General features: G+C 43.1%; 1 protein-coding gene across 18 annotated transcripts in view; it reads left to right on the top strand.

Annotated features, from left to right (window-relative positions):
* The window catches only part of ADGRA1 (adhesion G protein-coupled receptor A1), a 588,775-nt gene that overhangs the window by 239,381 nt on the left and 323,551 nt on the right, over positions 1-25,843 (top strand). For 16 of the 18 annotated variants that reach the window (XM_061635602.1, XM_061635607.1, XM_061635603.1 and 13 more), the window contains one exon: positions 21,755-21,919. In XM_061635602.1, the coding sequence (XP_061491586.1) occupies positions 21,755-21,919 (165 nt within the window). Of the gene's footprint in view, positions 1-21,754; positions 21,920-25,843 lie in introns of those variants that run through there. The other 2 variants (XM_061635610.1, XM_061635611.1) reach the window with 2 other exon arrangements.

Below are 25,843 nucleotides of genomic sequence, written 5' to 3'. Positions count from 1 at the left end.
AAAACATTGGCAATTTGCTTTTCAAAAGTTTCGTCCTTGTCTACTCCTTGGTTAGGTGGTCAGTAGTAGACCCCAAGCATCATGTTCTTTTTATTCCTTGCCCAATTTGTTTTAATCCAGATACTCTTGGTGGAGCTACCAAGCTCTTCCTCCTGTATTTCTGTGCTATACATATTTTAAACATATAGCATGATTCCACCTCCCTTTCTGTTCCTTCTGTTCTTTTTGAACAAATTATATCCTTCAGTTGTTGTTTCAGTCATTCCACCAAGTTTCACTTATACCTATCAAGTCATATTTACCCTCCTGTATTAAGAGTTCAAGTTTGTCCTGTTTATTCCCATACTCTGAGCATTAGTATACAGATAATGAAGACCATGTGATTTACGGTCTGGCTTCCTCCCTATATTTTTATGAAGACTATTATTGGCCCTCATTAGAGCTGTTCTGTCAGTTCCGTTCTCTCAGTTCCTGTTACTGTCCATACTTACTCTCCTCTTCAGCTTGTAGTTTTTTTTAGTCTGCATCTTATTTTGCCATACATTATTATGCTTATTTGTTGGGGTTTTCTATCTATTGCATTTGTGTATTGCATGAATACCTTTCTTCATACTTTGTAAACTGCCTTGGACTTTTCTTGATGAAAGGTAGTTAAAAATATTTTTAAAATAAGTAATTATATAATGGTAGAAGTACAAGGCCCCGCCTTTTCCATAAGACATGAAGCAGATTGTGGTGATACTGAAAAGAGCAGATCATCCTGTGACAAGCGGCTATTCTGGTTTTTTTTTTGCTAAAATTGTTTTTGGTACTAAGTTTGGAAATAATTTAAGAGAGGCAATTTAAAAATATAAATAATTTATTTCATTAAGGTGGCAAAACTTTGTATCCCTGTAGCTTCTCACTGAAATATGGAATTATATTCTGCAATGTGGACAGTGGCAGGCAGGCATCTAGAATATTCAGAGAATGTGCATGAGGAAATATTTGGGGTTCCCCTTCATACTCATTTCTTCTAATAGCTCAGCCATCATATGTTTTAAATAAACTGAATTTTAAGAAAAAGAAAATAGAGAAGTTGACGTGAAATGTATAGATGGCATAAACCTGTCATTACAAGAACAATTGGAAGCTGCCATTATGAGCTAAAAGGGAAACAAGTAAAGGAGATTAACTAAAACACAGCAAAAAATGCGGCAAGCAACTGGAAAACGAATGTAGTTGAGTGAGAATATATATGCTTTCAAGAGAGAGTACCACAATAAATAGGGAGATGTCCAACTTTTGTGGGGGGGGGTCCAGACAGTGTTCTGGTTCACGTGTCATGGTAAGTGAAACTGTGGCTTACCGGGACTACACAAACATGCTGCTTTCCGGAGCAGACCTTGTACCCAGTTTGCTACTTCGTGGTTCTTTTAGCACAGCACAAGTGTGGCATCTGAATCTGGGTAGTTAATGTCTCTCCTGCTTAACCACAATCCATAGCCAAGGTTTGTCCAGTGGTTAAGATCATGGTTAGGAAAGTCCTTAAATTGCAGTCCTGGGTTCAGATGACGCACATGAAGCCAAACCTTAACTTAGCTGCCATCCTGGGAAGGAGCAAAGTGGGTGTAAGTTCCTCTCCAGAAGCTAGTATGTTCCCACAGTTCTGGTAAGACATTGGGGGGGGATGTTTTGCTTCCCCCCCTTTTTTTCTTTTTGTTGTTGTTAGATGATGAAACACATCTGGTGTGTGTGTTTTGAGGAGCTTTATTCACCTGTGTGCTATGTGCCTGTTTTTTGGAGTGGGGGTTCTGAGTATTGTCAATTTTTCTTCTGTGGAATGGGTATTTTGTGGCTTCCTAGATTTTCATATTGCCCCAGACCTAAAAAGATTGGGAACCCCTAAGGTGCAATAAAGTTACAGAACCCACGTAATCTGGCATTATATACAAAAATGAACATGAGTTGCAAGACTGAAGTGTGAACTATGCAACCTTATAACTTAAAATAATCACTTCCCTTTTTCCTTAGAAGTGGTACAGTGCAAAAATGTATTACCAGACTGAATATAATTTGCTGAAGGCAGCTGGGATGGCATAACGTTGCCTAAGGGGGGGTCAGGTCTAGCCTACTTGGTGGCCATTGGTGTTGTAGAATAGCTTAGTTCCAAAGCATGCATATCCTGTGCGAATGTGATATTTTTAAAGTATTGTATTGCAAAAGTCAGATAGGAATTTTTGAGGCTTTAGCTTGCCCTTTCTTATGATAAACTATAGGGCTTTTTAAAAAAGACCCTCTGAGTGAATCTCACTCTGTGTTTACACTGAAAATAGATGCATGTCAGGTGTGCAAGAAAGAGAATGACACAGAATGACACTGCTGCCATTAAAGAATGACAGCTTATTTTTATAGCTCCGTGCTCCAAGGCTGACTCCATGTCCAACACAGCTATATGAATAAATGATGCAAACTTCCTAGTGTTATGAAACTGTAACAAGAACTGTGATCAGAGAGCTCTTCACCAAAAATAACAAGATCTTGCCAAAGTCATGTTGTTGCAAATGGCTGCTTGGTAAGAATACACATATATACATATAGGTGGAATGAATTTTTAGTTGGTCTTTTAGTAGGGGAAACAAGAGTACTCTTTCAACCAGTTCCAGCCATTGTGACTGCTCAGCGAAAAGCATCATTATTCCAATAAACATTAAAAAGGTTAATCACCTTGTGTTTTGCCACACATTTTCAACCATATATTATAATATTAAAAGTGAGTCAGGTTGTTTGGTGAGCATATTCACAGGATATTCAAGCTTCATGCTTTCAGGCTGTCAACAAAACTGACAATATACCATGTAGCAGAGATGACAGTCCTATGTAGAGATTTGAAACAGAGAAACTATGATGTGTACCTGAAGTAACATGAAAGATGTGTTATACATTTTGTCTGCTGGCAAGACAAAAACTGTCATACAATACAACCCAATAAAGAATTTAAACAACCAACTTTTCTAGGATTAGTGATCAAAGTTCAGCCAAGAGCGACATGTCTAGCAGACTAGGCTTTCCTTGGTGAGCTCCTGAAACTTGGAAAATGAATGGAAAATGGCCAGTGCAAATAGTTCAAGCAACTCAAAAGCAAGATCTTATTTTGCGTGATACAATATTGATTCATGGGCAATAACAACCCTGAGTGTACAATGTTTGTTAATAGAATTTGTAAATACTTGGGGAAAGACAGTTGTGAAACCAGCTCAGGAAAGTTAAGTTGTCTATCTACCCTGTTGGACGGTATTGATACAAAATGTGTTTGCCACAACCACGTGACCATTAGTCAGATTAAACCATCAAGTGCAGGAACTGGTGTGACGTAGAGATAATTTGCGGCCTAATGCCGAAATAAGACACAGACAGCATTTATTGGGTTAAAATCATGGACCACTTTATTAAACAGAATCCAATTAGAATAATGAACCTGCAGAGGGGAAGTTAAGTGTGGAAGCATCCTGATGAACCAGGCAAAGCCTGCTTGGAGCTATAGGGCAACCAAACCTTTCAAATGGTGAAAATACAAATATTAAAAGTAGCCTTTAATTGCGGCGGTTGAATTTACAGCTCAATAAAGGTAGCAGCAATAATACTACCATGTCATTAGATTTGTTCAGTTTCTGTATTGCTTCACACAAAAGAGTCCCAAAGTGATTGAGAGGGACAGCAACATACTATATATAATAAAAATCCATTAAAACAAAATTAATATACTAAAAGTGTTAACCTTTACCTACCAACTCAGGGGAGGGGCTGTAGCCCATTTATAAGACCGACACTTTGCATGCAGAAGAACATATGTTCCTTCCCTGGCATCACCAGCCTGCCTTGGGTACTTTTGAGGGCACAAAAATGTTATTAGTATCTAAGAAGAGCTCAGCTAATACGTTTTATAGACTTACCTTTCCCGCGCTTAAAGAAAAAAAAGAGGCGAGGGATAGTTTTGGATCTTAGACTGAGGATGCCTACATTTTTATTTATTACTTCACACTTACAACAAGCTCTTCCTCCCCAAAGAGAGACCAGGGCAGTTCACAATAATTAAAATGACATAAAATCAATTTTAGGGAAAAAAGCACAGTATAACATATTATAGACAGCAGTGTATAAATTTCATAAAATTATCAGCTAAAACCCTGGATATTTTTTAAAAAACAAAGTAAAGAGGGGGATTTTCTGAGTCCCTTGGGAGGGAGTTCCATAGCTGGAGTGACATCACTGAGAATGCCCTGTTCTCGGGTCCCAGTTCTTTGTGCTGGTCCTGCTGATGAGATCAGGATCAGGGCTGCTCCCCAGACTGCAAATTTTGGTTTGCAAGGTAAAGGAGGTCTTCCAAGCCCTTTGGGCCCAAGTAATTTAGAAGTTTGCTAACTCCTTGAATTGGGTCCAGCAGCTCACAGGCAACCTGTGCAGTGCCTTGATGCCTTGTCATAAGGTTCCTCCCCTCGCCCCAATGTCTGTAAACATGCTATCTTAATGCTGCCTTAACATCCTGAAATTAGACTAAAGCCATGTCCATCACCGCCCAGGGAGGGAGAGCCATCTGCCTGCTTTGCTGCTGCTGCTTGGCTGGCGTCTCTGCTCTCTCCTTCTTGGTCTCCTGCTCTGCACGTGGGCACCTTGCAGGACCAGGCCCCAGGTGGCGTTATACGTGGGAAGAAGAACGGTCTTAGAGCTGGCATTTGGGCGCACAGAATACGGGACTGTGTCTTCTGTGTGGGTTTGAAGTGGATGAATGGGTGTTATATGAGTGTATGTTGTGAGTGAATGTGTATTTTTATGTATATGAGTTTTTTGTATTTATAGTTTATCATGTGCCTCGGGAAGAGATTTTATCATCAAGAGGGGAGACCTGAGGGGGCCCCAATTGCCATAGTGACAGGTAGAGGGAGGTATGGTGATATGAGAGGGACGTGCCAGGTAAGGAGAACGCGGCCCAGACATGTAGTGGCTGTGCCGCGTTCTGGTCCTTCTCATACCCGCAGGGTTGTTGGTTGTCCTATCAGCCAACTCTCAGATCTCCAGTTGCTGCTTTTTAATGCCAGATCGGTACATAATAAAACCTCCCTCGTCCATGATTTGATTGTGGACGAGGTGGCCGATCTGGCATGTATAACCGAGACCTGGGTGGGCGAACAGGGAGGAGTTAGTCTCTCCCAGCTCTGCCCACCGGGGTATCTGGTTCAGCATCATGGTTGATCTGAGGGTCGGGGAGGTGGGGTTGCTGTGGTCTATAAGAGTTCCATCTCACTCACCAAGCACCATGTCCATGCAATCACTGGTCTGGAGTGTTTGCACCTTGTGCTGGGCCAGAGGGACAGACTGGGAATCCTTTTGGTGTACCGCCCACCTTGCTGCCCAATGGCTTCCCTAACTGAGCTGACGGAAGTGGTCTCGGAGATACTTTTGAGATCCCCCAGACTATTAGTACTGGGAGATCTCAACATTCATGCTGAGGTTACTTTGTCTGGGGCAGCTCAGGACTTCATGGCCGCCATGACAACCATGGGGCTGTCTCAATATGTTAGTGGCCCAACACATTCATCGGGGCATACTCTTGACCTGGTCTTTGCTACTGGACATGGGGATAGTGATCTGGATGTGGGGAGTTTTACATCTCTCCCGTTGTCATGGACAGATCATTGCTTGCTGAAGTTTAGACTTTCAGTAGCCTTTTCCCTCTGCAAGGGTGGGGGACCTATTAAATTGGTCCGCCCCCGGAGACTAATGAATTCTGAAGGTTTTCAAAAGGCTCTGGGGGTTTTTCCGGCTGATAAGACTGGCGCTCCTGTCGAAGCCCTGGTCGATCTGTGGAATACAGAGATGACCCGGGCTGTTGACACGATTGCTCCTGCGCGCCCTCTCCTATGTAGAGCTCATACAGCTCCTTGGTATACTCCGGAGCTGAGAGCGATGAAACAAGACAGGAGGCGGCTTGAGTGGAGATGGAGACGAACTCCCGACGAATGCAATTATGAGCTGGTTCGTGCTTCTACTAAGCTCTATGTAGGAGCGGTGAGGGCGGCAAAAAAACAACATTTCACCGCCACTATTCAGTCATCTCTCTCACGCCCACGGGAGCTTTTTAAAGTGGTTCGTGGCCTACTTCATCCAGGCCTACAAGATACGGCAGATACATCGGTAGCTCAATGTAATAAATCTGCTGAACACTTCCAGCATAAGATCTCATGCATTCACCGGGACTTAGACTCCTATTTAATAGCAGTTAATCCTACTGAGGTGTCCGGAGCACAGTCTTGTCATGTTTTGTTGGATGAGTTTCAGTTGGTTCAGTTCGAGGACGTGGACAAGGTGCTTGGACAGGTTCGTGCGACCACTTCGGTACTGGATCCTTGCCCCTCTTGGCTAATTAAAGCTAGCAAGGAAGGAACAGTTGGCTGGGCCAAGGAAGTGATTAATGCCTCTTTACGAGAGGGAGTGGTCCCTGGCTGTCTGAAAGAGGCGGCAGTGAGACCACTCCTGAAAAAACCTTCCTTGGACTCAGAGGATGTCAGCAGCTACAGACCAGTAGCCAATGTTCCGTTCCTGGGCAAGATCCTGGAACGTGTGGTTGCTGACCAGCTCCAGGCACTATTGGATGAAACCAATTATCTAGATCCATTTCAATCGGGGTTCAGGCCTGGTTTTGGCACTGAGACTGCCTTGGTCGCCCTGTTTGATGACCTATGTCGGGAGAGAGACAGAGGGAGTGTAACTCTGTTGATTCTCCTTGATCTCTCAGCGGCTTTTGATACCATCGACCATGGTATCCTTCTGGAGAGGCTTGCGGAGTTGGGAGTTGGAGGCACTGCTTGGCAGTGGTTCCGCTCCTACTTAGCGGGTCGTCTCCAGAAGATAGTGCTTGGGGAACATTGCTCGACACCGTGGGTACTCCAATGTGAGGTCCCGCAGGGTTCGGTTTTGTCTCCCATGCTTTTTAACATTTATATGAAGCCGCTGGGGGCGGTCATCAGGAGTTTTGGAGTGCGTTGTCATCAGTATGCTGATGACACGCAGCTCTACTTCTCCTTTACATCTTCTTCAGGTGAGGCAGTCGACGTGCTGAACCGTTGCCTGGCTGCGACAATGGACTGGATGAGAACTAACAAACTGAGACTCAATCCTGACAAGACTGAGATGCTGTTGGTGGATGGTTTCTCTGATCGGATGGTGGATATATACCCTGTCCTGGATGGGGTTACACTCCCCCTAAAGGAACAGGTGCGTAGTCTGGGAGTCATCTTAGACTCTTCCCTCACACTTGAGGCTCATGTAGCCTCAGTGGCCCGGAATGCATTCTACCAACTTCGGTTGGTAGCCCAGCTACGTCCCTATCTGAGTAAGGAGGGCCTCTCATCAGTGGTACATGCTATGGTAACCTCGCGTCTGGACTACTGCAATGCGCTTTACGTAGGACTACCTTTGAAGACGATTCGGAAGCTACAGCTAGTGCAAAATGCGGCGGCCAGACTGCTAACAAGAACTAAGCGGTCTGAGCATATAACACCTGTGTTAGCCCGTTTGCACTGGCTTCCAATATGCTTCCGGGCCAGATTCAAAGTGTTGGTACTTACCTATAAAGCCTTATACGGCGCAGGACCACGATATCTGTCGGAACGCCTCTCCCAATATGAACCGGCCCGTACACTACGGTCTACTACGAAGGCCCTCCTCCGGGTTCCGACTCATAGGGAAGCCCGGAGAGTGGTGACAAGATCTAGGGCCTTCTCAGTGGTGGCCCCCGAACTATGGAATGGTCTCCCCGAGGAGGTGTGCCTGGTGCTGACACTATCATCTTTTTGGCGCCAGGTTAAAACCTTTCTCTTCTCTGAGGCATTTTAATTCCTGTTAATTCTAAATTATTATATTTTGATTTTAGACTGTACAGTTTTGTGTACAGTTTTGTGTTATTTTTATTGTATTTTTAATGTTCACCACCCAGAGAGCTGTTGCTAGTCGGGCGGTATATAAGCTTAATTAAATAAATAAATAAATAAATGTCCTCTGGCCTGGACAGTCTTGGGATAGTTAACCCCTACAATGACTCCTTCCAAGTCTTCCTCTGAGCCAGATGGCGAGAGAATGTGACAATTTAAGTAGTTGTAGCTGCCAGGATGCCTAGCAAAGGAGTCACGCTGAGGAGGATAAAGTGTTGAATCAGCTTGATAGCAACTGATCAGTTTTATAGATGGCCCTGATGCTCCCTAGAATTCACATTGACTCATGGTTCCTTCTCCCACGTACAGCTCAGCAATGGAAGGCCCTATCTTGCCAGATGGGTGCTGTGACTTTTCATCTGGGCTTCAGGCTCTGTTCCTGAGATCCTTGGGGGTTATTGTGGAACATCTGGAATTGATGGGTGAGACCAGTATAGAAGCCTCAGTTCCTCCCCAGTTCTGTCCCAGGCAGCACATTTTCCAGAACGGTGATCTTGGGAGGAGTTTCAGTGCTGGCTGAATTCCCTTAATCCCCATATGTGCTAGTGTTTGGAAAATCTTGCCTGCATGTCAGATCATCCTGTACCATAATTCTGAAACTGAATTCTACAGATTTCCTCTTAAGTAAATACAGCATAATTCAATATCTAAACACAGTCTGGGTGAAAGGGAGCTTCAGCCACAAGCAGAGGTTACCAAATGAAAGTCTGCATTACAATAAGGCTACAAAGAATAATTTAAAAATTAATTAGTGTGGTGAGCACTGTTGGCTGCCTTTTTCTAGCTGCTCCCAAAGGCATGCAATCAAATAATCAAGGATTATCATAAGGAGATTAGCACTTTTTATTCATCATCTTGGAAATATTTTACTTAGCAGAGCTTTGACGTAGGTTTGCTAGACCATTTGTTGCGGTAGATTTATTGTGGTGGTCGTGATAGTTGTTCCTGTTGTCTGGGTCCTACATTGAAAGTTGTGGGCTGTGTTGTTAGACCTAGTGAGAACTGTGCTGGATCAAAGCCACTTCATCATTTTGGGACTGTGGATTAGGTTAAAAGTATGAGAGAAGTCCTGTAGACAGGCTGTGTTTCACTTGTTTGGAGCATCCCACACTTCGTGCATGCCATAAACATGCTCCCAGAGCTGCCTTGACATTGTTGTTGTTGTTGTTGCTGCTGCTACTACTGTTTGATTTCTTACCTACCCTTCACCATTAGGTCCAAAGATGGGTTTCAGCAATTTAAAAATACAATCTTAAAAGCAATTTCAAACAGTTATTCATACAGTGGCAGAAGGCAGTAGCATGCGTAAAAAGTATGAATGAAACAGCATTTGATCTGAGGGCATCTTCTGTAAGATTTCAAGAGATCCCGGGGTTAATCTCATAGAATCAGAGAATAGTACAGTTGGAAGGGACCTATAAGGCCATCAATCCAACCCCTTGCTCAATGCAGAAATCCAAGTTAAAGCATACCCCACTTTTCCACTATAAAAGTCTTCAATATGGCTCTTGTTGTTTGGCTGACTTGAGGAAATGCTACCAATGCATGCATACAAAGTATTTCTCCTTTAAAAGTCAATTCTGTTCAATCCTCAGAATTGTTGAAATATAAAGAACTGTTTAAGGATTCTGTGGCACCAAATTTTGGGTTAAGGGGTGTATGTGTTTTGCATGTTCATCTGTGGCTGAGTGCCATTGCAATTTATGTGGATAACTATCTTGCTCCATTCAGCAACTGTTATCCCATGGTGAGACACCGATGTGGAGCAGTGGCTCCCTGTGATATTCAGGCAATTTTTTTTACCACATCACTACAAATGTCTAAAAAGAGGTTTGCAGCACTCAGCAGGGGTGTTTTCCCCCAGCCACCCGGAATATATGGTAACTGCCTTCTGCCGCTGTTTGAACAATTTGAGTTTGTTCTTTGTCCACTAGTCACTGCTTTTACCAGTCTGTTTTTCCCCCTTTCAAAAAATATTGATAATAATATCAATGTTTTGAAAAGAAATACCTATATTTTGAAAGAAAATATCAGTAAATGAAAGGCAACATCGATACAATTATTATTCTTAATAAATATATTTTAGAGGTGGATTTTTTTTAAAAAAAAAAATCTGTTTTCAAAAATGGTTGCAGAAAATCTCTAGATAAAACTCCAATCTGTATGGATAGAGAATAAGTGAATTAATGGAGAATTTGGTAACAAATCCAAATTGGGTGGAATTCTAGTAAATCCCTAATGTGACTTTTGCTAACTATGTATTATATTGGAAGATGAGTTTTGTATGTTTTCTACTTAACATCCAAAGAAAGAAAATCATGTATTGTACTTGCATTTAGCTTCGTCTTGATAAATCACAGCTGGCAAACATTTGTTGTATATCCAAGAATCTGTAACAGTCCTATAGAAGCTTTAATTTAATTTGATTTCTGCTTGCTGTTAACAGGTTTTCATGTAAGAATCTGTTCATACTGTAAGGCAAATCATTCCAAGGATAAACGAATTACTTTGTGGCCCCTTTAATGCTCCTCGGGCCATGTGGAAGCTCCTTTTCGGCTCCAATATGGCTAGGTGTTACATCTGAATGACCCATCCATGTGGTCAGTGCAAATCATGTGGGTCTTCCCCATGGAATTAGCATCCTTCCAGGACTGAAGTTTTCAATTTCATACAATTAGCCAGGGCAATATGATTGTCAGGCTAATCAAGGAGGGCCGTACCTCGGTAGTAGAGCATCTGTTTTGCATGCAGAAGATCCCAGGTTTAATCCACGACATCTCCAGGTAGAGTTGGGAGAGACCCCTGCCTGCAACTCTGGAGAGCTGCTGCCAGTCAGTGTAGACAATACTGGACTAAATGGACCCAATGGTCTGACTCGGTATAAAGCAGCTTCCTGAATTCCTATGATACCCAGTCTTAGTTGGTTTTGAACAGCCAGATTTTCACATTCTTGATTTTCCATGTTTTAACCTTTGGTCCTTATTTTGTGTAGCAGTGAGCTCTGGGGACCAACACTCATTTTTGAAATTATTTGTTCGTATTAATAATTGATGGTGGTTTGGACTAGATATAGGCAATGCAGACGTTTTGCCAAATTTTGGAAATAATCTGCTACATGTCTCTCTGCAGATGACTGTATTTTGTTTTTAAGTAAACAGTCTTCATGTCCTAGTAATTTGTTTTCCTTTCTCTGCCAGAATTGAGATTGGGTCTTCCAGATTCATACAGGAAATTAGGTCAGATTCTGAGAACCTTTCTCAAGGAATGAAAATTGGAATATGCTCTTGTGGCCTCTATTTCTTGGTTCCTGTCTTTCTGACATTTAAATGACCATCGGCATGCAAAATAATCATTGCAAAGATATCATTGCAAGACAATAAAGAAATAGTTCTGCTAATAACAAGGATAAGCTCAGGTCTGGTTAATTAGTTATGCATAGTTGTAATGATGAAAATGTATATTCTAAATCAAACTACTCTGCCCCAGATTAGTATTTAAAATAATTTTCTCTACATTGAGCTTCTCAATGGCCAGTGATGTAGGCTACAGCAGGACATTATAATGACTTTCCCAAATTAATTTTTACTGTACATTATGGAACATTCTACATTCCGTTTGTTACATTAAACCAAGGCTGCTATTCTGCATATCTTTTATTGTCACAAGGAAAGAGAAATATATTATAAGGGTGTATGTGTGTGTAATATGTTCATATTGAAGTCAGACAGGTTTGTACTAATGTGGATACCCATTCTGCTTTAAACTTATAAGATACTTATATAAACACTAGAGCCCCATGCTACAATCATATATTTTTCTTAGATCTCAGTCATTCTTCTTGCTTGTCTTTTATTCCTCAGCCGCATTCAGAATTCTAGTGTGAGCCTGTCTTCTCTTTGAAGCATGAAACAAAGAATGATTGGAAATGGTAACTCTTTTGCCTTCCAGGAACAAAAGTGTAGTGGCAGGTTGTGGAGGCCCTAGTGAAAAAGTATATCCAGGAAACCCTGCCTGTCATAAGCCTCTGTGGGGGAGGGGAAGAGAAGAGAAGCAGTTTTGGTTCAAACAGCCTACAACATTACAAATAAAAGTCACCCAATATTGCCTTTATGGACTGCCCCGATGCTTCAACATAGCTTGAATGGCAAGGCTATCATTTGAGATATCTTGATTCAATATTACCAGCCAACTTTAACCTTTACAGCAATCCACTTCTTCCAGGGAAAGGAATACCTTTTTCATTGACATTTGTGTAGGGTTGCCATATTCCAGTTCCACAAATCCGGGCAGGCTAATTTGCATATTATTTGCATATTAATATTTGGATTGTCCAGTTGTTTTCTTTTTGTGCCTAGGAATTACCACCAAAAACTGGGGAAAGATGTGAGAAATCTTTTTTTAAAAAGCAACATTTTCAGCCTTAAATGCCTAGACTCTAGTTTCCAACACTATGGAATATTTATTGATTGATTAAGAGGATTTATATCCTGCCCTTCTGCTGTTAAAAACAGAGCTCAGCACAGCTTACAAATATAATAAAAACAATAAAAATACACAATCAATATAAAAACATAATAAAAACACAAAATAGCAACAAAGTAAGTCAGGGCAGCAGTATGGTTAACCTTTGCTGGTCATTGACCGAAATAAACTTATTTACATTTTTTAGTATGGTTAACCATTACATATACAATATATTTCAGAGATGTGGTGGGTGGAGAAGCCAAAATGTTAGGAAAAGGAGTCTTTCACACCACATGCTCAGTTCTAAATACTGTTGCAGCAAGTTTTACAAGTTCCTCCAGTATTCCACTGGTGCTGGCACTCAGACATTCTAAGTATCTGTATGTTTTTTAGGTTTTATAAAAGCAGAGCTTTGCTTAACTCAAAATTTCTTCTCCCTTTGATCAACCACATCTACACAGGTTCCACCTCCATACTCAAAATGAATCTGGGCCTGGAAGCGTGCAACAATCCCACACATACCTTGCTAATTTATTTATTTATTTATTTATTTTATTAAATTTATTAGTCGCCCATCTGGCTGGTTGTCCAGCCACTCTGGGCGACGTACAAGATAAAAACCAATACATTAAAACGTTAAAATTTAAAACCATAACAGTAAAAACCTAACCCACCCCAAAAGCCTGCCTGAAGAGCCAGGTCTTCAAGGCCCGGCGGAAGCTCATCATAGAAGGGGCATGGTGGAGATCATTTGGGAGAGAGTTCCACAGGTTGGGGGCCACTATTGAAAAAGCCCTCTCTCTAGTCCTCGCCAGTCTAGCTGTTTTAACCGGTGGGATCGAGAGAAGGTCTTCTGAGGCTGATTTTGTTGAGCGGCATCCCTGACGATGCTGGAGGCGCTCCTTCAGATAGACTGGGCTAAAACTGTGTAGGGTTTTAAAGGTCAAAACCAACACCTTGAATTGGGCCCGGTAAACAACCGGTAGCCAGTGCAACTCCTTCAGCACTGGAGTGATGTGATCTTGCCGGCGGCTGCCTTTAATCAGACGAGCCGCCGCATTCTGTACCAGTTGCAGCTTCCGGACCGTTTTCAAGGGTAACCCCACATAGAGCGCATTACAGTAGTCTAGGCGAGAGGTGACCAGGGCACGTACTACCGGTGGGAGCAGATGGTTGGGAAGGTAGGGGTGCAGCCTCCGTATCAGATGGAGTTGATACAGCGCCGCCCGGCTCACAGCCAAGACTTGAGCCTCCATGGACAGCTGGGAGTCAAGAATGACCCCCAGGCTGCGGACCTGGTCTTTCAGGGGTAATCGTACCCCATTGACCACCAGGTCCACATCCCCCAGCCTTCCCTTGTCTCCCACAAACAGTACCTCGGTTTTGTCAGGGTTCAGCTTCAGCTTATTCCTTCCCATCCAGCCACTCACCGACTCCAGGCACTTGGACAGGGTTTCTACAGCCAACCTCGGTGAAGATTTAAATGAGAGATAGAGCTGCGTGTCATCTGCATACTGATGACATTGCAGCCCAAATCTCCTGATGATTGCCCCCAGCGGCTTTATATAGATGTTGAACAGCATCAGGGAGAGATGGAACCCTGTGGCACCCCACAAGTGAGAGGCCAAGGATCCGAGACCTCATCCTCCAATGCCACTCTTTGGTACCTACCAGAGAGGAAGGAATGGAACCACTGCAATACAGTGCCCCCCATGCCTAACCTCTTCAGGCGGTCCAGGAGGATAACGCGGTCAACGGTATCGAAAGCCGCTGAGAGATCAAGGAGGACAAGGAAGGTGCATTCGCCCCTATCCCACGCCCTCCTCATATCATCTACCAAGGTGACCAAGGCTGTTTCAGTCCCATGTCCAGGCCTGAAGCCCGATTGAAATGGATCCAGATAATCCGCTTCCTCCAAGTGCGCTTGCAACTGCTTTGCCACCACCCGCTCAACCGCCTTGCCTAAGAATGGCAAATTTGAGACTGGGCGGTAGTTGTTCAGATCTTGGGGATCCAAGGAGGGCTTCTTTAAGATTGGTTTAATTATTGCCTCCTTGAGCGCTGATGGCATTACTCCCTCTTCGAGAGATGTATTTACTACCATCTTGATTCCCTCACCCAGTCTATCTTTGCAGCTCATAATGAGCCACGATGGGCAAGGATCGAGTAAGCAAGTGGTTGGCTTTAAGGTTGAGAGCACCTTGTCCACTTCATCAGATGGAAGAAGCTGGAACCGATCCCACACCACCAGAGCACCACTGGTCACCTCTGGCTCGCTCACTGTGTCCACAGCGCACGGAATTGCACTCTTAATACGATCGATTTTCTCCTCAAAGTGTTTAGCAAACTCGTCACAGGAGGCCTTAGCATGTTCCATTGGTTCCGGAGCAACTGGACCGACCAGGCTCCAGACCACTTGGAACAGTCTCCTGGGACAGCACTCTGCAGATGCAATAGAGGCAGCATAAAAATCTTTTTTTGCTGCCCTTATTGCCACATGATAGGCTGCTGCAGCCACTCTAACATGTGTCCGATCGTCGTCAGAGCGAGATTTCCGCCACCGGTGCTCTAGCCGTCTCACCTCCCGCCTCAGAATTCGCAGCCGTGGGGTGAACCACTGTGCCGTCTGAGCTCTATTCAGGGGGAGAGGGTGTTTCGGAGCCACCCAGTCTAATGCCCCAGCGATTGCGGCATTCCATCCCTCCACCAGGGTCTCAGCTGAGTGGCTGTGTGCATGCTCCAGAGAGTCCCCAAACGCATTCAGGAATCCATCAGGATCCATCAGACGCCTGGGGCGGACCATCTTAATAGGTCCTCCACCCCCACGGAGGGTTTGTGGCACCAAAAAGTCCATCCTCACCAAGTAGTGGTCTGACCATGACAAGGGGGTGATGGATGTACCCCCAATTTTCAGATCACTCCCCTCCTCTCCTGAGACAAACACAAGGTCGAGTGCATGACCGGCTACATGGGTGGGCCCCATTGTAATAAGGTGCAGCTCCCAGGAAGCCATGGTTTCCATGAAGTCCCAAGGCGCCCCAGTAAGGATGGCCTCTGAGTGTACATTGAAGTCTCTCAATACCAGCAGGTTTGGGGACTGTACACGCACAGCCGAGACCACCTCCAGCACCTCGGCCAGGGAGTCCGTCGTGCAGTGTGGTGGGTGGTACATGAGCAGAATCCTTAGACTGCCCTTTGGGCACAACCTCCAGTACATGCAGTCTGCCACCTTGGTCTCACAGAGAGGAGGTCTGGTGAGAACCAGGGACCTTCGGTAAATAACAACCACTCCCCCTCCCCGACTACCGACCCTCGGCTCCTGTGCATACGAGAACCCAGCTGGACACATGGCCGCAAGGATAGGAGCAGCAGCCTCATCCAGCCAGGTTTCCGTAATACATGCCAGGTCCGCGCCCTCATCCAATATCATATCATGGATGAGGGATGTTTTTTGGGCAACAGACCTGGCATTGCACAGCAGCAGTCGAAGGCCAGAGTATGAAGTCAAGCATCTCCCAGCTGTCTGTTGGCTCTGGACAGGCCCGGAACAGGGGACAAATACTATGCATCTCTCCCTAGTTCCTCTTACCTGATGTGACCTGCCCCTAGCTTTCCACCAGCATCTGCCGCCCAGCCTCGGTATACATTGGCCTCCCACCCTTCCCCCATCACTCCCCTGTGATTGACACGTGCCCCAATGTAGGCTTCCACCACTCAGGCAGGCACCCAACCTTAAAACAACCCCCCCAAAAGAAAAAAGAAATTAGATTACCAATGCCAGGATGTCTGTCTTATCGACTACTCTCCTGCTCCCTCCCCCCACCGGGCATCATGAAAGACCCAGTCCTGGGCTCAGAAAGAAAATAAATACCTGGTCCTCTTCAAAGTACTCATAAGCCTCTTGTTTTAATTAAAATAATAATTATAAATTCTTGCTCTTATAATTAATGGGGGTTAATTACCTTACATATGCTGCTGTTGCTTCTATGGCTGTAACGGACTGAGGTTAAAGAAAAGTGAAATGCAAATAGGAAAAAAACAACACAAAAGGCAGTAACACTTTCCTAAATGTAATACCACACCAACCACAACAAGATTCCTGTGAGTAAGGCAGAAAACTCAGCATCCCACAACCAGTCAGGATTCATAACCAAAAACCCAAACTAAAAAAATCCTAGCAGCCAGTCAGCCAGGGTCACAGAAATCACCATGCAGCACAACCTGACCTGGGGACTGCAGTTAATGCAGAATGCTGCAGCACAATTGCTGACATGAGTGAGATCCTATCAGCACATAATACCTCTGCTCTGAAATCTGCAGTGGTTGCTGATTTGCTACCAGGCCAAGTTCAAGCTGTGCTTTCCATGTTATGGGTGCCACATAGTACTTGTTCTGCTCTTGTAAGAAATCAGTCCTGTAAAGTGGCAGCACTTACGCTTTGGAACTCCTTGCCTATTGACATTAGGCAGACGTCTCTTTTCAGCACCTGCTAAAATCAGTTTTCTTGAGGCAAGCCTCTCCAGGCATGTGGAAGCTATTTTGTTTTTAAATCTGTTTTTAACTCATTGTTGGTTTTATTATTTTGAATGTTTTTAAGTATCTGTCCTTAATGCTTTTGCCAATAATTTTATTGTATTAATTCTTTCTGTAAACCACTTTGAGATTTTTTTACAATAAAGCGGTATATAAATGTTGTAAATAAAAATACATAAATAAATGTTGGAGTCACTGTGGCCCTTGAGTCTCTTTCCACTTTTAGGAACCAAGGAATCTGCCTTATACTGATTCAGGCCATTTCGTACCATGATTTCTTAAATGCAGCACCATAACCACAACAAGATTCCTATGAGTAAGGCAGAAAACTAAGCATCTCACAACCAGTCAGGATTCCTAACCAAAAACCAAAAATATGATAAATGAAGAAATATTTATATAAGCATGACTATCAAATATATTTATTATTTACACAAACTGTAAAGATATTTATAGTGCAATCCTAAGTTTATTTATTCAGAAGCAAGTCCCAGTGTATTCAGTGGGGCTTACTCAAACAGGGACAGAAATGCAACCTCAAGTGATAAGCAACTTCATTCACACAACCCAAAATTCCGAATCATGCCACTTTACACTGTTTTGCAACTGTTTATACTTGTTTTTATGGTTATTGGATTTTAAATGGCTTTATTTCTTGTTGTGAGCTGCCTTGGTTTCCAACCCTACCTCACAGGGTTGTTGGAAACACTCCATACACACACACACACACACACACTGCAGATGTATAAATACATACAGCCCATATAATAGTTTATTGTCAAACCAGTTGGTCATTGCAGAAAAATCAGTATTAGTTTTTTAAAAATCAGTATTAGTTTCCTACAGAATAAAAACTGTAATATCTAAGTAAGCCCTGCCTACTTGCTTTAAAATAGGACTGGAGGGGGGGACAGAAAGAGTTAGAACACAAACACAATTCTTTTTTACATTCACTCCAAAGTCCCATTGATTTTGAGCACATTCATAACCATGTCTACTCAAAAGTAAGTCCTATTGAATTCAATGGGATTTACTCTGGGCATATGGGATTAGCATTGCTTTTACAAAAGCAAGTATTGGGAAGGTTTTCAAAACACTGCCCAGGATCTGACTCCTGCACACAAGAGGAAAAAAACCTGAAATGTATATATTTACCCAATTTATGAGATTGTCAGATAAACGGGGGGAAACCACCATTTTCTGGCATTGCAATGAGGTTTTCTAGACACTGCCTCAGGTCAACCAAATGCAACCCTGGCTTCACTGATTGGCTGCAATCCTGAATGGGCGGGGTTAAAGCTATGAAGTACTATACAGTACTGTTTAAAGAAAGATTTAACAGTCAGGGGGGCGGCTGACGTTTTTATGTATATCTCAAGAACTGGACCACCTAGAAACTTAATTTTTTAAAAAATTAAAGCTGAGAATCCGGGCCACCTGAGGGGCTAAACGGGTGCCGGGTGGCATGCAAAGAATCCGGGTAAAACCCGGCTAACTGGGCAATATGGCAACCCTACATTTGTGTCTAATTTTATGCCAGTTGAAAGCATCTGCCTGACAAGACTACAATATGAAAATGCTGTGTATTGCTATCAGAGACATAGTATCTTCTAACAGATTTTTAATTTAATTAAACAAATACCTTTTAGATGCATTTAATGCTGCCATAAAAGGTATAATTTCTTGGATACCTGAGGTTCTAGTAAGTTAGCCCCAGTCATTTCTATACTAGTGATCCTTTGTGCAAGGGTTAAATACTGTAGTGCATCATTAGAAAGAGAGCTATAAGTGAGAGCCATTCTAAAAGTGTGCTTGGGATTTTCCACTCTTGTATGCTCAGAGCCACAAGTAAATAGAATAAACTCTGAGCGATATTTAAAGTTGCAACAGAAGGATAACACTGAATTCTCATGAGATACACTCACAGTGAAGTATCATTTCAACCAAGGGCTATTTACCACAATTTTCTGGAATGCTTTCTCTGGAGGATCAAAGCAATGTTCCATTAGTGGCTAGTGTGCAGAGTTGCCCAAGACCATTGTGTCCAAAAGAAAACATGGTATGGAATACTGGTTGTTGAATTTCTCATTTATTAATGAAAATCTCATTTTGAATTCCTGATTTGCAAAAAGATCTGGATGGCAAGGAAGGAAGTTATTTAGAGCATTCCAGATTTGGGATAAATAAAAGTTAAAGATGCACATTCTTAGAGAAGTGAATTTAACCAGCGTTATGTATTAAAGCTGGCTTTCTAAAAGGAACTTCTGTAAAGCCTATCTTGAAGTGAATCCTATGCTGCTTTTCAGAATCATGAAAATACTAATAACTACTTGGATTTGTTTAGCTGATGACCACAGCCTGACACAGAGTTAGGTAAAATTTATATATTTATTTGTTGTTATTTCTAATCTACCTTTCACCTTACAGTGACAGGGTAAGTTATATCAATAGCAATAAAAGTGAATTATAAACCAAACAGTGAATATTTTATATCTTTAAACCATCATACATGAATTGACCATTGATTTTAAAGGTGGTAGGTGCACTTAACTCTGTCTTGGATTGCGGCCTGTGTCTTTGTCAATGGTCAAACTTAAATTCAGAGAAAGGTGATCTTGAAAACACAATTTTTTATTGGGATACTACTAATTTTTTTCTAAGAAACTGGGTGGCAGATTTGTGTTTCTGTTCACAACAGAACTGGACCAGAAGATTATGAAATTCAGTGGAAATAGGAAAGCATCTTAGAGCTGCCCTTTGCATCCCAGAATCCTCCAGCATCAGACACATGCCTTCATAAATATGCTTAAATATGCTTAAAGATCCTTGGAGCGGCGCATGCCACCACGTGTGTACTGGACCTTTGCCCTTCCTGGCTCATTAGAAGTACCAGAGGGGGACTGGTCGATTGGGTCAGGGAAGTAGTTAATGCCTCCCTACAACAAGGCAGAATTCCATCATGCTTAAAGGAGGCAGTTATAAGACCACTGCTGAAAAAGCCCTCCCTGGATCCCTCTTTACTAGGTAACTACCGGCCAGTCTCCAATATTCCATTTTTAAGCAAGATAATAGAGTGTGTGGTGGTCGCCCAACTCCAGAGATTCCTGGATGATACGGATTATCTGGATCCATTTCAATCTGGTTTCAGGCCTGGCTATGGGACAGAGACGTCTTTGGTCACCTTGGTGGATGACCTACGCAGAGAACTGGACAGGGGGAGTGTGTCTCTGCTGGTTCTACTGGACCTCTCAGCGGCTTTCGATACCATCGATCATGGTATCCTTCTGGGCTGCCTTGCTGAGATGGGACTTGGGGGCACTGTGTTACAGTGGTTCCAATCCTTCCTGGAGGACTGAACCCAGAAGGTGGTACTGGGGGACTCCTGCTCGACCCCTTGGCCATTGACCTATGGGGTCCCTCAGGGTTCTGTTTTGTCCCCCATGTTATTCAACATCTACATGAAACCGCTGGGAGAGGTTGTCTGGGGTTTTGGGGTTCGGTGCCATCAGTATGCTGATGACACTCAACTCTATTTCTCTTTTCCACCTGAAGCCAAGGAAGCCGTACAGGTCCTAAACCAGTGTCTGGCATCAGTGATGGACTGGATGAGGGCAAACAAGTTGAGATTAAATCCTGACAAAACAGAGGTACTCCTGGTCAGTCGGAGGGCAGATCAGTGAATAGTGATTCAACCGGTGCTGGATGGGGTCGCACTCCCCCTGAAGTCTCAGGTTCGCAGTTTGGGTGTACTCCTGGACTCAGCTTTGAATTTGGAGGCCCAGATTGCTGCTGTATCCAGGAGCGCATTTGCCCAATTAAAACTGGTGTGCCAGCTGCACCCGTTCCTGGAGCTGCCTGATCTGACTAGGGTGATGCATGCCTTGGTTACATCCCGCTTAGACTACTGTAACGCGCTCTACATGGGGCTGCCTTTGAAGAGTGTTCGGAAACTTAAATTGGTACAAAGAGGTGCAGCCAGAGTGCTAACCGGGGCTGGTTACAGGGACCATACAACTCCCCTGTTACAACAGCTCCACTGGCTGCCAATTTGTTTCCGGTCACAATTCAAAGTGCTGGTTTTGACCTACAAAGCCCTATACGGCTCAGGTCCAGACTATTTGACAGATCGTATCTCCCTACATGAACCTGTCTGGGATTTGAGATCTTCAGGTGAGGCCCTTCTTGTGTTCCCCACACCTTCGCAAGCACATATGACGCGGACACGAGATAGGGCCTTTTCGGTGGCCACCCCTAGGCTGTGGAACTCCCTTCCAAGTGAGGTGCGATCAGCTCCCTCCTTGCCGTCTTTCCGGCGACAAGTAAAGACTGTTTTATTTCAACGGGCATTTGGGATAGAGAACGACCAGGATTAAGTGTCATAGGTTTGGTGATTACATTATATGATTTTATTATTTTAAATTGTCCGCTGTTTTTAACCTATATTTTATGGTTTTAATTTTTCTCATAGTTTTAATTCTTTTTTAATAATATACTCTGTATGTTTTAATGGTGTTGTTTTTAGTTGTAAGCCGCTCTGAGTCCTATTGGAAAAAGGGCGGGGTAGAAATAAAGTTTATTATTATTATTATTATTATTATTAAATTAACAATACTGTTATCTGACCTAAAGTTTTGAGTGTGTAGGGCAGGCAGCAAATTAGGTAAGTAAAAATAAACATAAAAATAAAAATGCCTCACTTTGGTCTAAAATGCTCTGTCCAAAGGATAGTTTTCATAGTTACATACCTTAAAGTCAGGCTGATAATTTGTTTCCTTTTAATTCTCTCGTAGTGAGCTTATTTTATCCAGCATTGATATTGATGCAACAGGAAAGTGGGAATGCATGGTCAGCAACTCCTATGGAAACATCTCTAAGCAGGTGGAAATTGTTGTGCTGGAAACAGCTGCAGCTTATTGTCCTGCTGAAAGAATAGTTAACAATAAAGGCGATTTCAGGTATGATTTTCTTCTTTCAAAAATATTTGAATGATCTTTGTTTTTCTTGTATATGGCCTCAGTACATATCATCCACATATAGTAGAGTTGTATTTCCTTATCAAACATGTTCCTCAGACTGAGGAGTCAGGCCAGTGACAGCAATTTTCTAAGGCCAGATGGCACCCTATTGGTTCCTCAGGTCACTTGATCCTCCTGGGTTTGAAAGCTTCAATATGCCTTCTGAAGTGGCTCTACGATCTGTGGCGCTGCGTACTGCATCGTGGCAACCTGGGTGGTGGAGAATGGGTCAGCAGCAGGTGATGGCCTGCGGGAGCCACAGAGTGGCAGGTTGGGGCAGCTCTGGAAGGCCTCAGCATCACTACCACGAGGCCTCCAACTCAGGAAAGTTGACAACCCATTAGGGGGAAGCTTTGTGACCCGTGAGGGGGTGGGAAGCTTCGTGACCCATCTGTATGTGTGTGGGAAGCTTGCCCACCTGGAGCGGAGCATCAGAGTGAGCAGCAAAGTGCAGGGTCAAAGCCCCTGGTAATAAAAATATCATAGAATTACATACACTGTAAACTCCAAAACAGATTTCAGGACTCCCCCTCCCCCCACCGTATAGGGTATTTAATATATATTCCAAAATAATAATATTTATTCCAGTTTTACCTCTATAAGAGTAGGCTAAAATAAATGTTTTTTAATCATAGCCAAGTAAGTGCTGCGTATTTTTGCCAGGTATGGAATGGCTTGCATTCATTTCCACTGCTTATAAGTGCATGTTCATTTTTATGGATTGGTGTTATAGTTTGTAGTAAGTATGGCACTGCTTACATGGAACATTACATGGAAAATATGATGAGTAAATAAACAGATGAACTCACATAAGCAGCCTTTTTATTTATGCACATATATTATGAGGGCTTGTCTTCAGGTTTGTGTAAATGGTATTTTAAGAAGATTTATGGTGCAATCCTGTGCATGTCAAGTCAGAAATCCCACTGAGTGGCACTCATCTCCACTTAAGTGGGGTCACTTTCACACCATAGGGTCACATTCACACCATATATTCCACCATTATTCCACCTTAAACACTCATGGCTTCCCCCAAAGAATCATGGGAAGTGTAGTTTGTGAAAGGTACTAAGAGTTGTTAGGAGACCCCTATTCCCCTGATAGACCTACAATTTCCAGAGTTCTCCGGGTGGGAGTTTGTAAAAGAAGAAATTCTAAAGGCACAGTGGCAAACAATTCTGTCAAGGAAAAAAGGGGGAAGACAGCAGAAGGAAGCCAATGTGTCTTCAAAGAAAGCTTAGAGGTGACCTGAAAACAAAAAGAAAAGGACACATACAGGAAGTGGAAGGAAGGCCAGACCACAAAGGAAGAGTACAGACTGGTAGCACGGAATTGCAGGGATGGTGTCAGGAAGGCAAAAGCTGAGAATGAGCTGAGGTTAGCGAGAGATGCCAAAAGCAACAAAAAAGCTTTCTTCAGGTACATCCATAGTAAAAGACAGAGAAAAGAAATGGTGGGACAGCTTTTCAATGAGGATGGCAAAATGATAATAGATGACAAAGAAAAGGCAGAAGTGCTCAATTCCTACTTGGGCTCAGTCTTCTCACAAAAGAGGGTCTGTGACTCTCCTGGCAAACATGAAGTTGAAAGGGCAGGATTGGAGCTTGAGATTGATAGACAAATGGTCAAGGAATACCTCATAACTTTGAACAAGTTCAAATCTCCAGGGCCCGATGAACTGCATCCTAGAGTATTGAAGAAACTGGCTGAAGAACTCTTGGAACTACTGTCTGTTGTCTTTGTGAAATTGTGGAGGATGACCTCTGAGTGCTAATGTTGTCCCTATCTTCAAAAAGGGCAAAAAGGAGGAACTTGGGAACTACAGACCAGGCAGCCTGACATCGATCCCTGGGAAAATTCTGGAGCAGATTATAAAGCGTTCATTCTGTAAGCACCTTGAAAACAATGCAGTGATTACTAGAAGCCAACGTGAAGAACAAATCCTATCAGACTAATCTTATCTCATTTTTTGATTGGGTAACCTCTAAGGTAGACTGTGGAAATGCTTTGGACCTAATATATCTCACCTTCAGCAAAACTTTTGCCAAAGTGCCCCATTTTATTCTGATTAGCAAGCTAGTTAAATGTGGTCTGGATGGAACAAATATCAGGTGGATCCATAATTGGCTACAGAATCATACTCAAAGAGTGCTTATCAATTATTCTTTCTCAAACTGGAGGGAGGTTACAAGCAGAGAACCACAGGGCTCAGTCCTGGGTCCATTGCTCTTCAACATTTTTATTAATTTATTTATTAATGACTTAGATGAGGAGTTGTAGAGAATGCTTATCAAATTTTCAGATGAAACAACATTAGGAGGGATAGCTAATACTGTAATTCGGAAGACAGAAACAAAATTCAAAGTGATCTTGATAGGCTGGAGCATTGGGCTGGAAACAACAGAATGAAATTTAACAGGGATAAATACAAATTTCTACAGCCAGGAAAAAGAAACCAAATGCACATTTATAAGATGGGGGATGCTTGGCTCAGCAATACTACATGCAAGAAGGATCTTGGGATTGTTGTTGATTAAAAACTGAATATGAACCAATAGTGTGATGTGGTTGCAAAAAAGACAAATGCTATTTTAGGCTGCATTAACAGAAGTATAGTTTCCAAATGGTGTGAAGTATTGGTTCCCCTCTGTTTGGCAATGTTTAGGTCTCATCTTGAGTACTGTGTCCAGTTCTGGACATCACACTTTAAGAAGGATACAGACAAACTGGAACGGGTTCAGAGGAGGGCAACGAGGATGATCAGGGGATTGGAAACAAAGCCCTATGAGGAGAGACTGAAGGACCTGGACATGTTTAGTCTTGAGAAGAGAAGACTGAGGGGAGATATGATAGCACTCTTCAAGTACTTGAAAGGTTGTCAGACAGAGGAGGGCTGGGATTTCTTCTTGATCGTCCCAGACTGCAGGACATGGAATAATGGGTTCAAGTTACAGGAAGCCAGATCTCAACATCAGGAAAAACGTCCTAACTGTTAGAGCGGTATGACAATGGAACCAATTACCTAGGGAGGTGGTGGATTCTCTAACACTGGAGGCATTCAAGAGGCAGATGGACAGCCACCTATTGGGTATGCTTTAATTTGGATTCCTGCAATGAGCAGGGGGTTGCACTTGATGGCCTTATAGGCCCCTTCCAAATCTATGATTCTAAGATGGACTGGCAGTTAAACCGCTCTGGGAATTTTAGCTCCGTCAGGAGAATAGGAGTCTCCTAACAACTCTCAGAACGCTTCACAAGCTACACTTCCCAGGATTCTTTGGGGGAAACCATGTTACTTAAAGTGGAGTAATAGTGGAATAAATCTACAGTGTGAATGTGGCCTAAGATTGCAGCCTCAGATTCTTGTCTACTTCCCTGCCTAGAAACAGATTTGGTTGACTAGCTTCTGGAGTTCCAAATGTCAAGAACAACAATGAAAGAAACATACATCAGATTAATGTCTGGGATCATGAAGAACTGAGTAAACCATTTCTGCACACTGAAGAAAGCCTTGGGTTTTCAAACAAATGTCACACGTTCTACATAGAAAACCACTTATGGAACTGAAGGGACTTTCAGAAGCAGTGTGTGATATTGCTTAGTGGATGTGTTCAGTTCAAAGAGGAAAAGGCAAAAATCCCACTGATCATGCCCAAGCCTGTGTGCAGGTGCAGGCCTAAATTAGCTCTTTGGAACCAGGCCATTTTAAACTGTCTTTAGATATACCTTAAGGAAGGGATAAGGAATCTGGGGCATTGTTGGATGCCAGCTCCCAGAAGTTCCCGCTAGCATGGCTGGTGCTCAGGGATGATGGGAATTGTGGTCCGATGACATCTGGAGAGCCACAGGTCCTCCAACTCTGAT

Source organism: Rhineura floridana, chromosome 7 (assembly GCF_030035675.1).
Source record: "Rhineura floridana isolate rRhiFlo1 chromosome 7, rRhiFlo1.hap2, whole genome shotgun sequence".
Taxonomy (NCBI): domain Eukaryota; kingdom Metazoa; phylum Chordata; class Lepidosauria; order Squamata; family Rhineuridae; genus Rhineura; species Rhineura floridana.
Note: the sequence above shows the minus strand (reverse complement) of the source record. Positions and strands in the feature narration are given on the sequence as shown.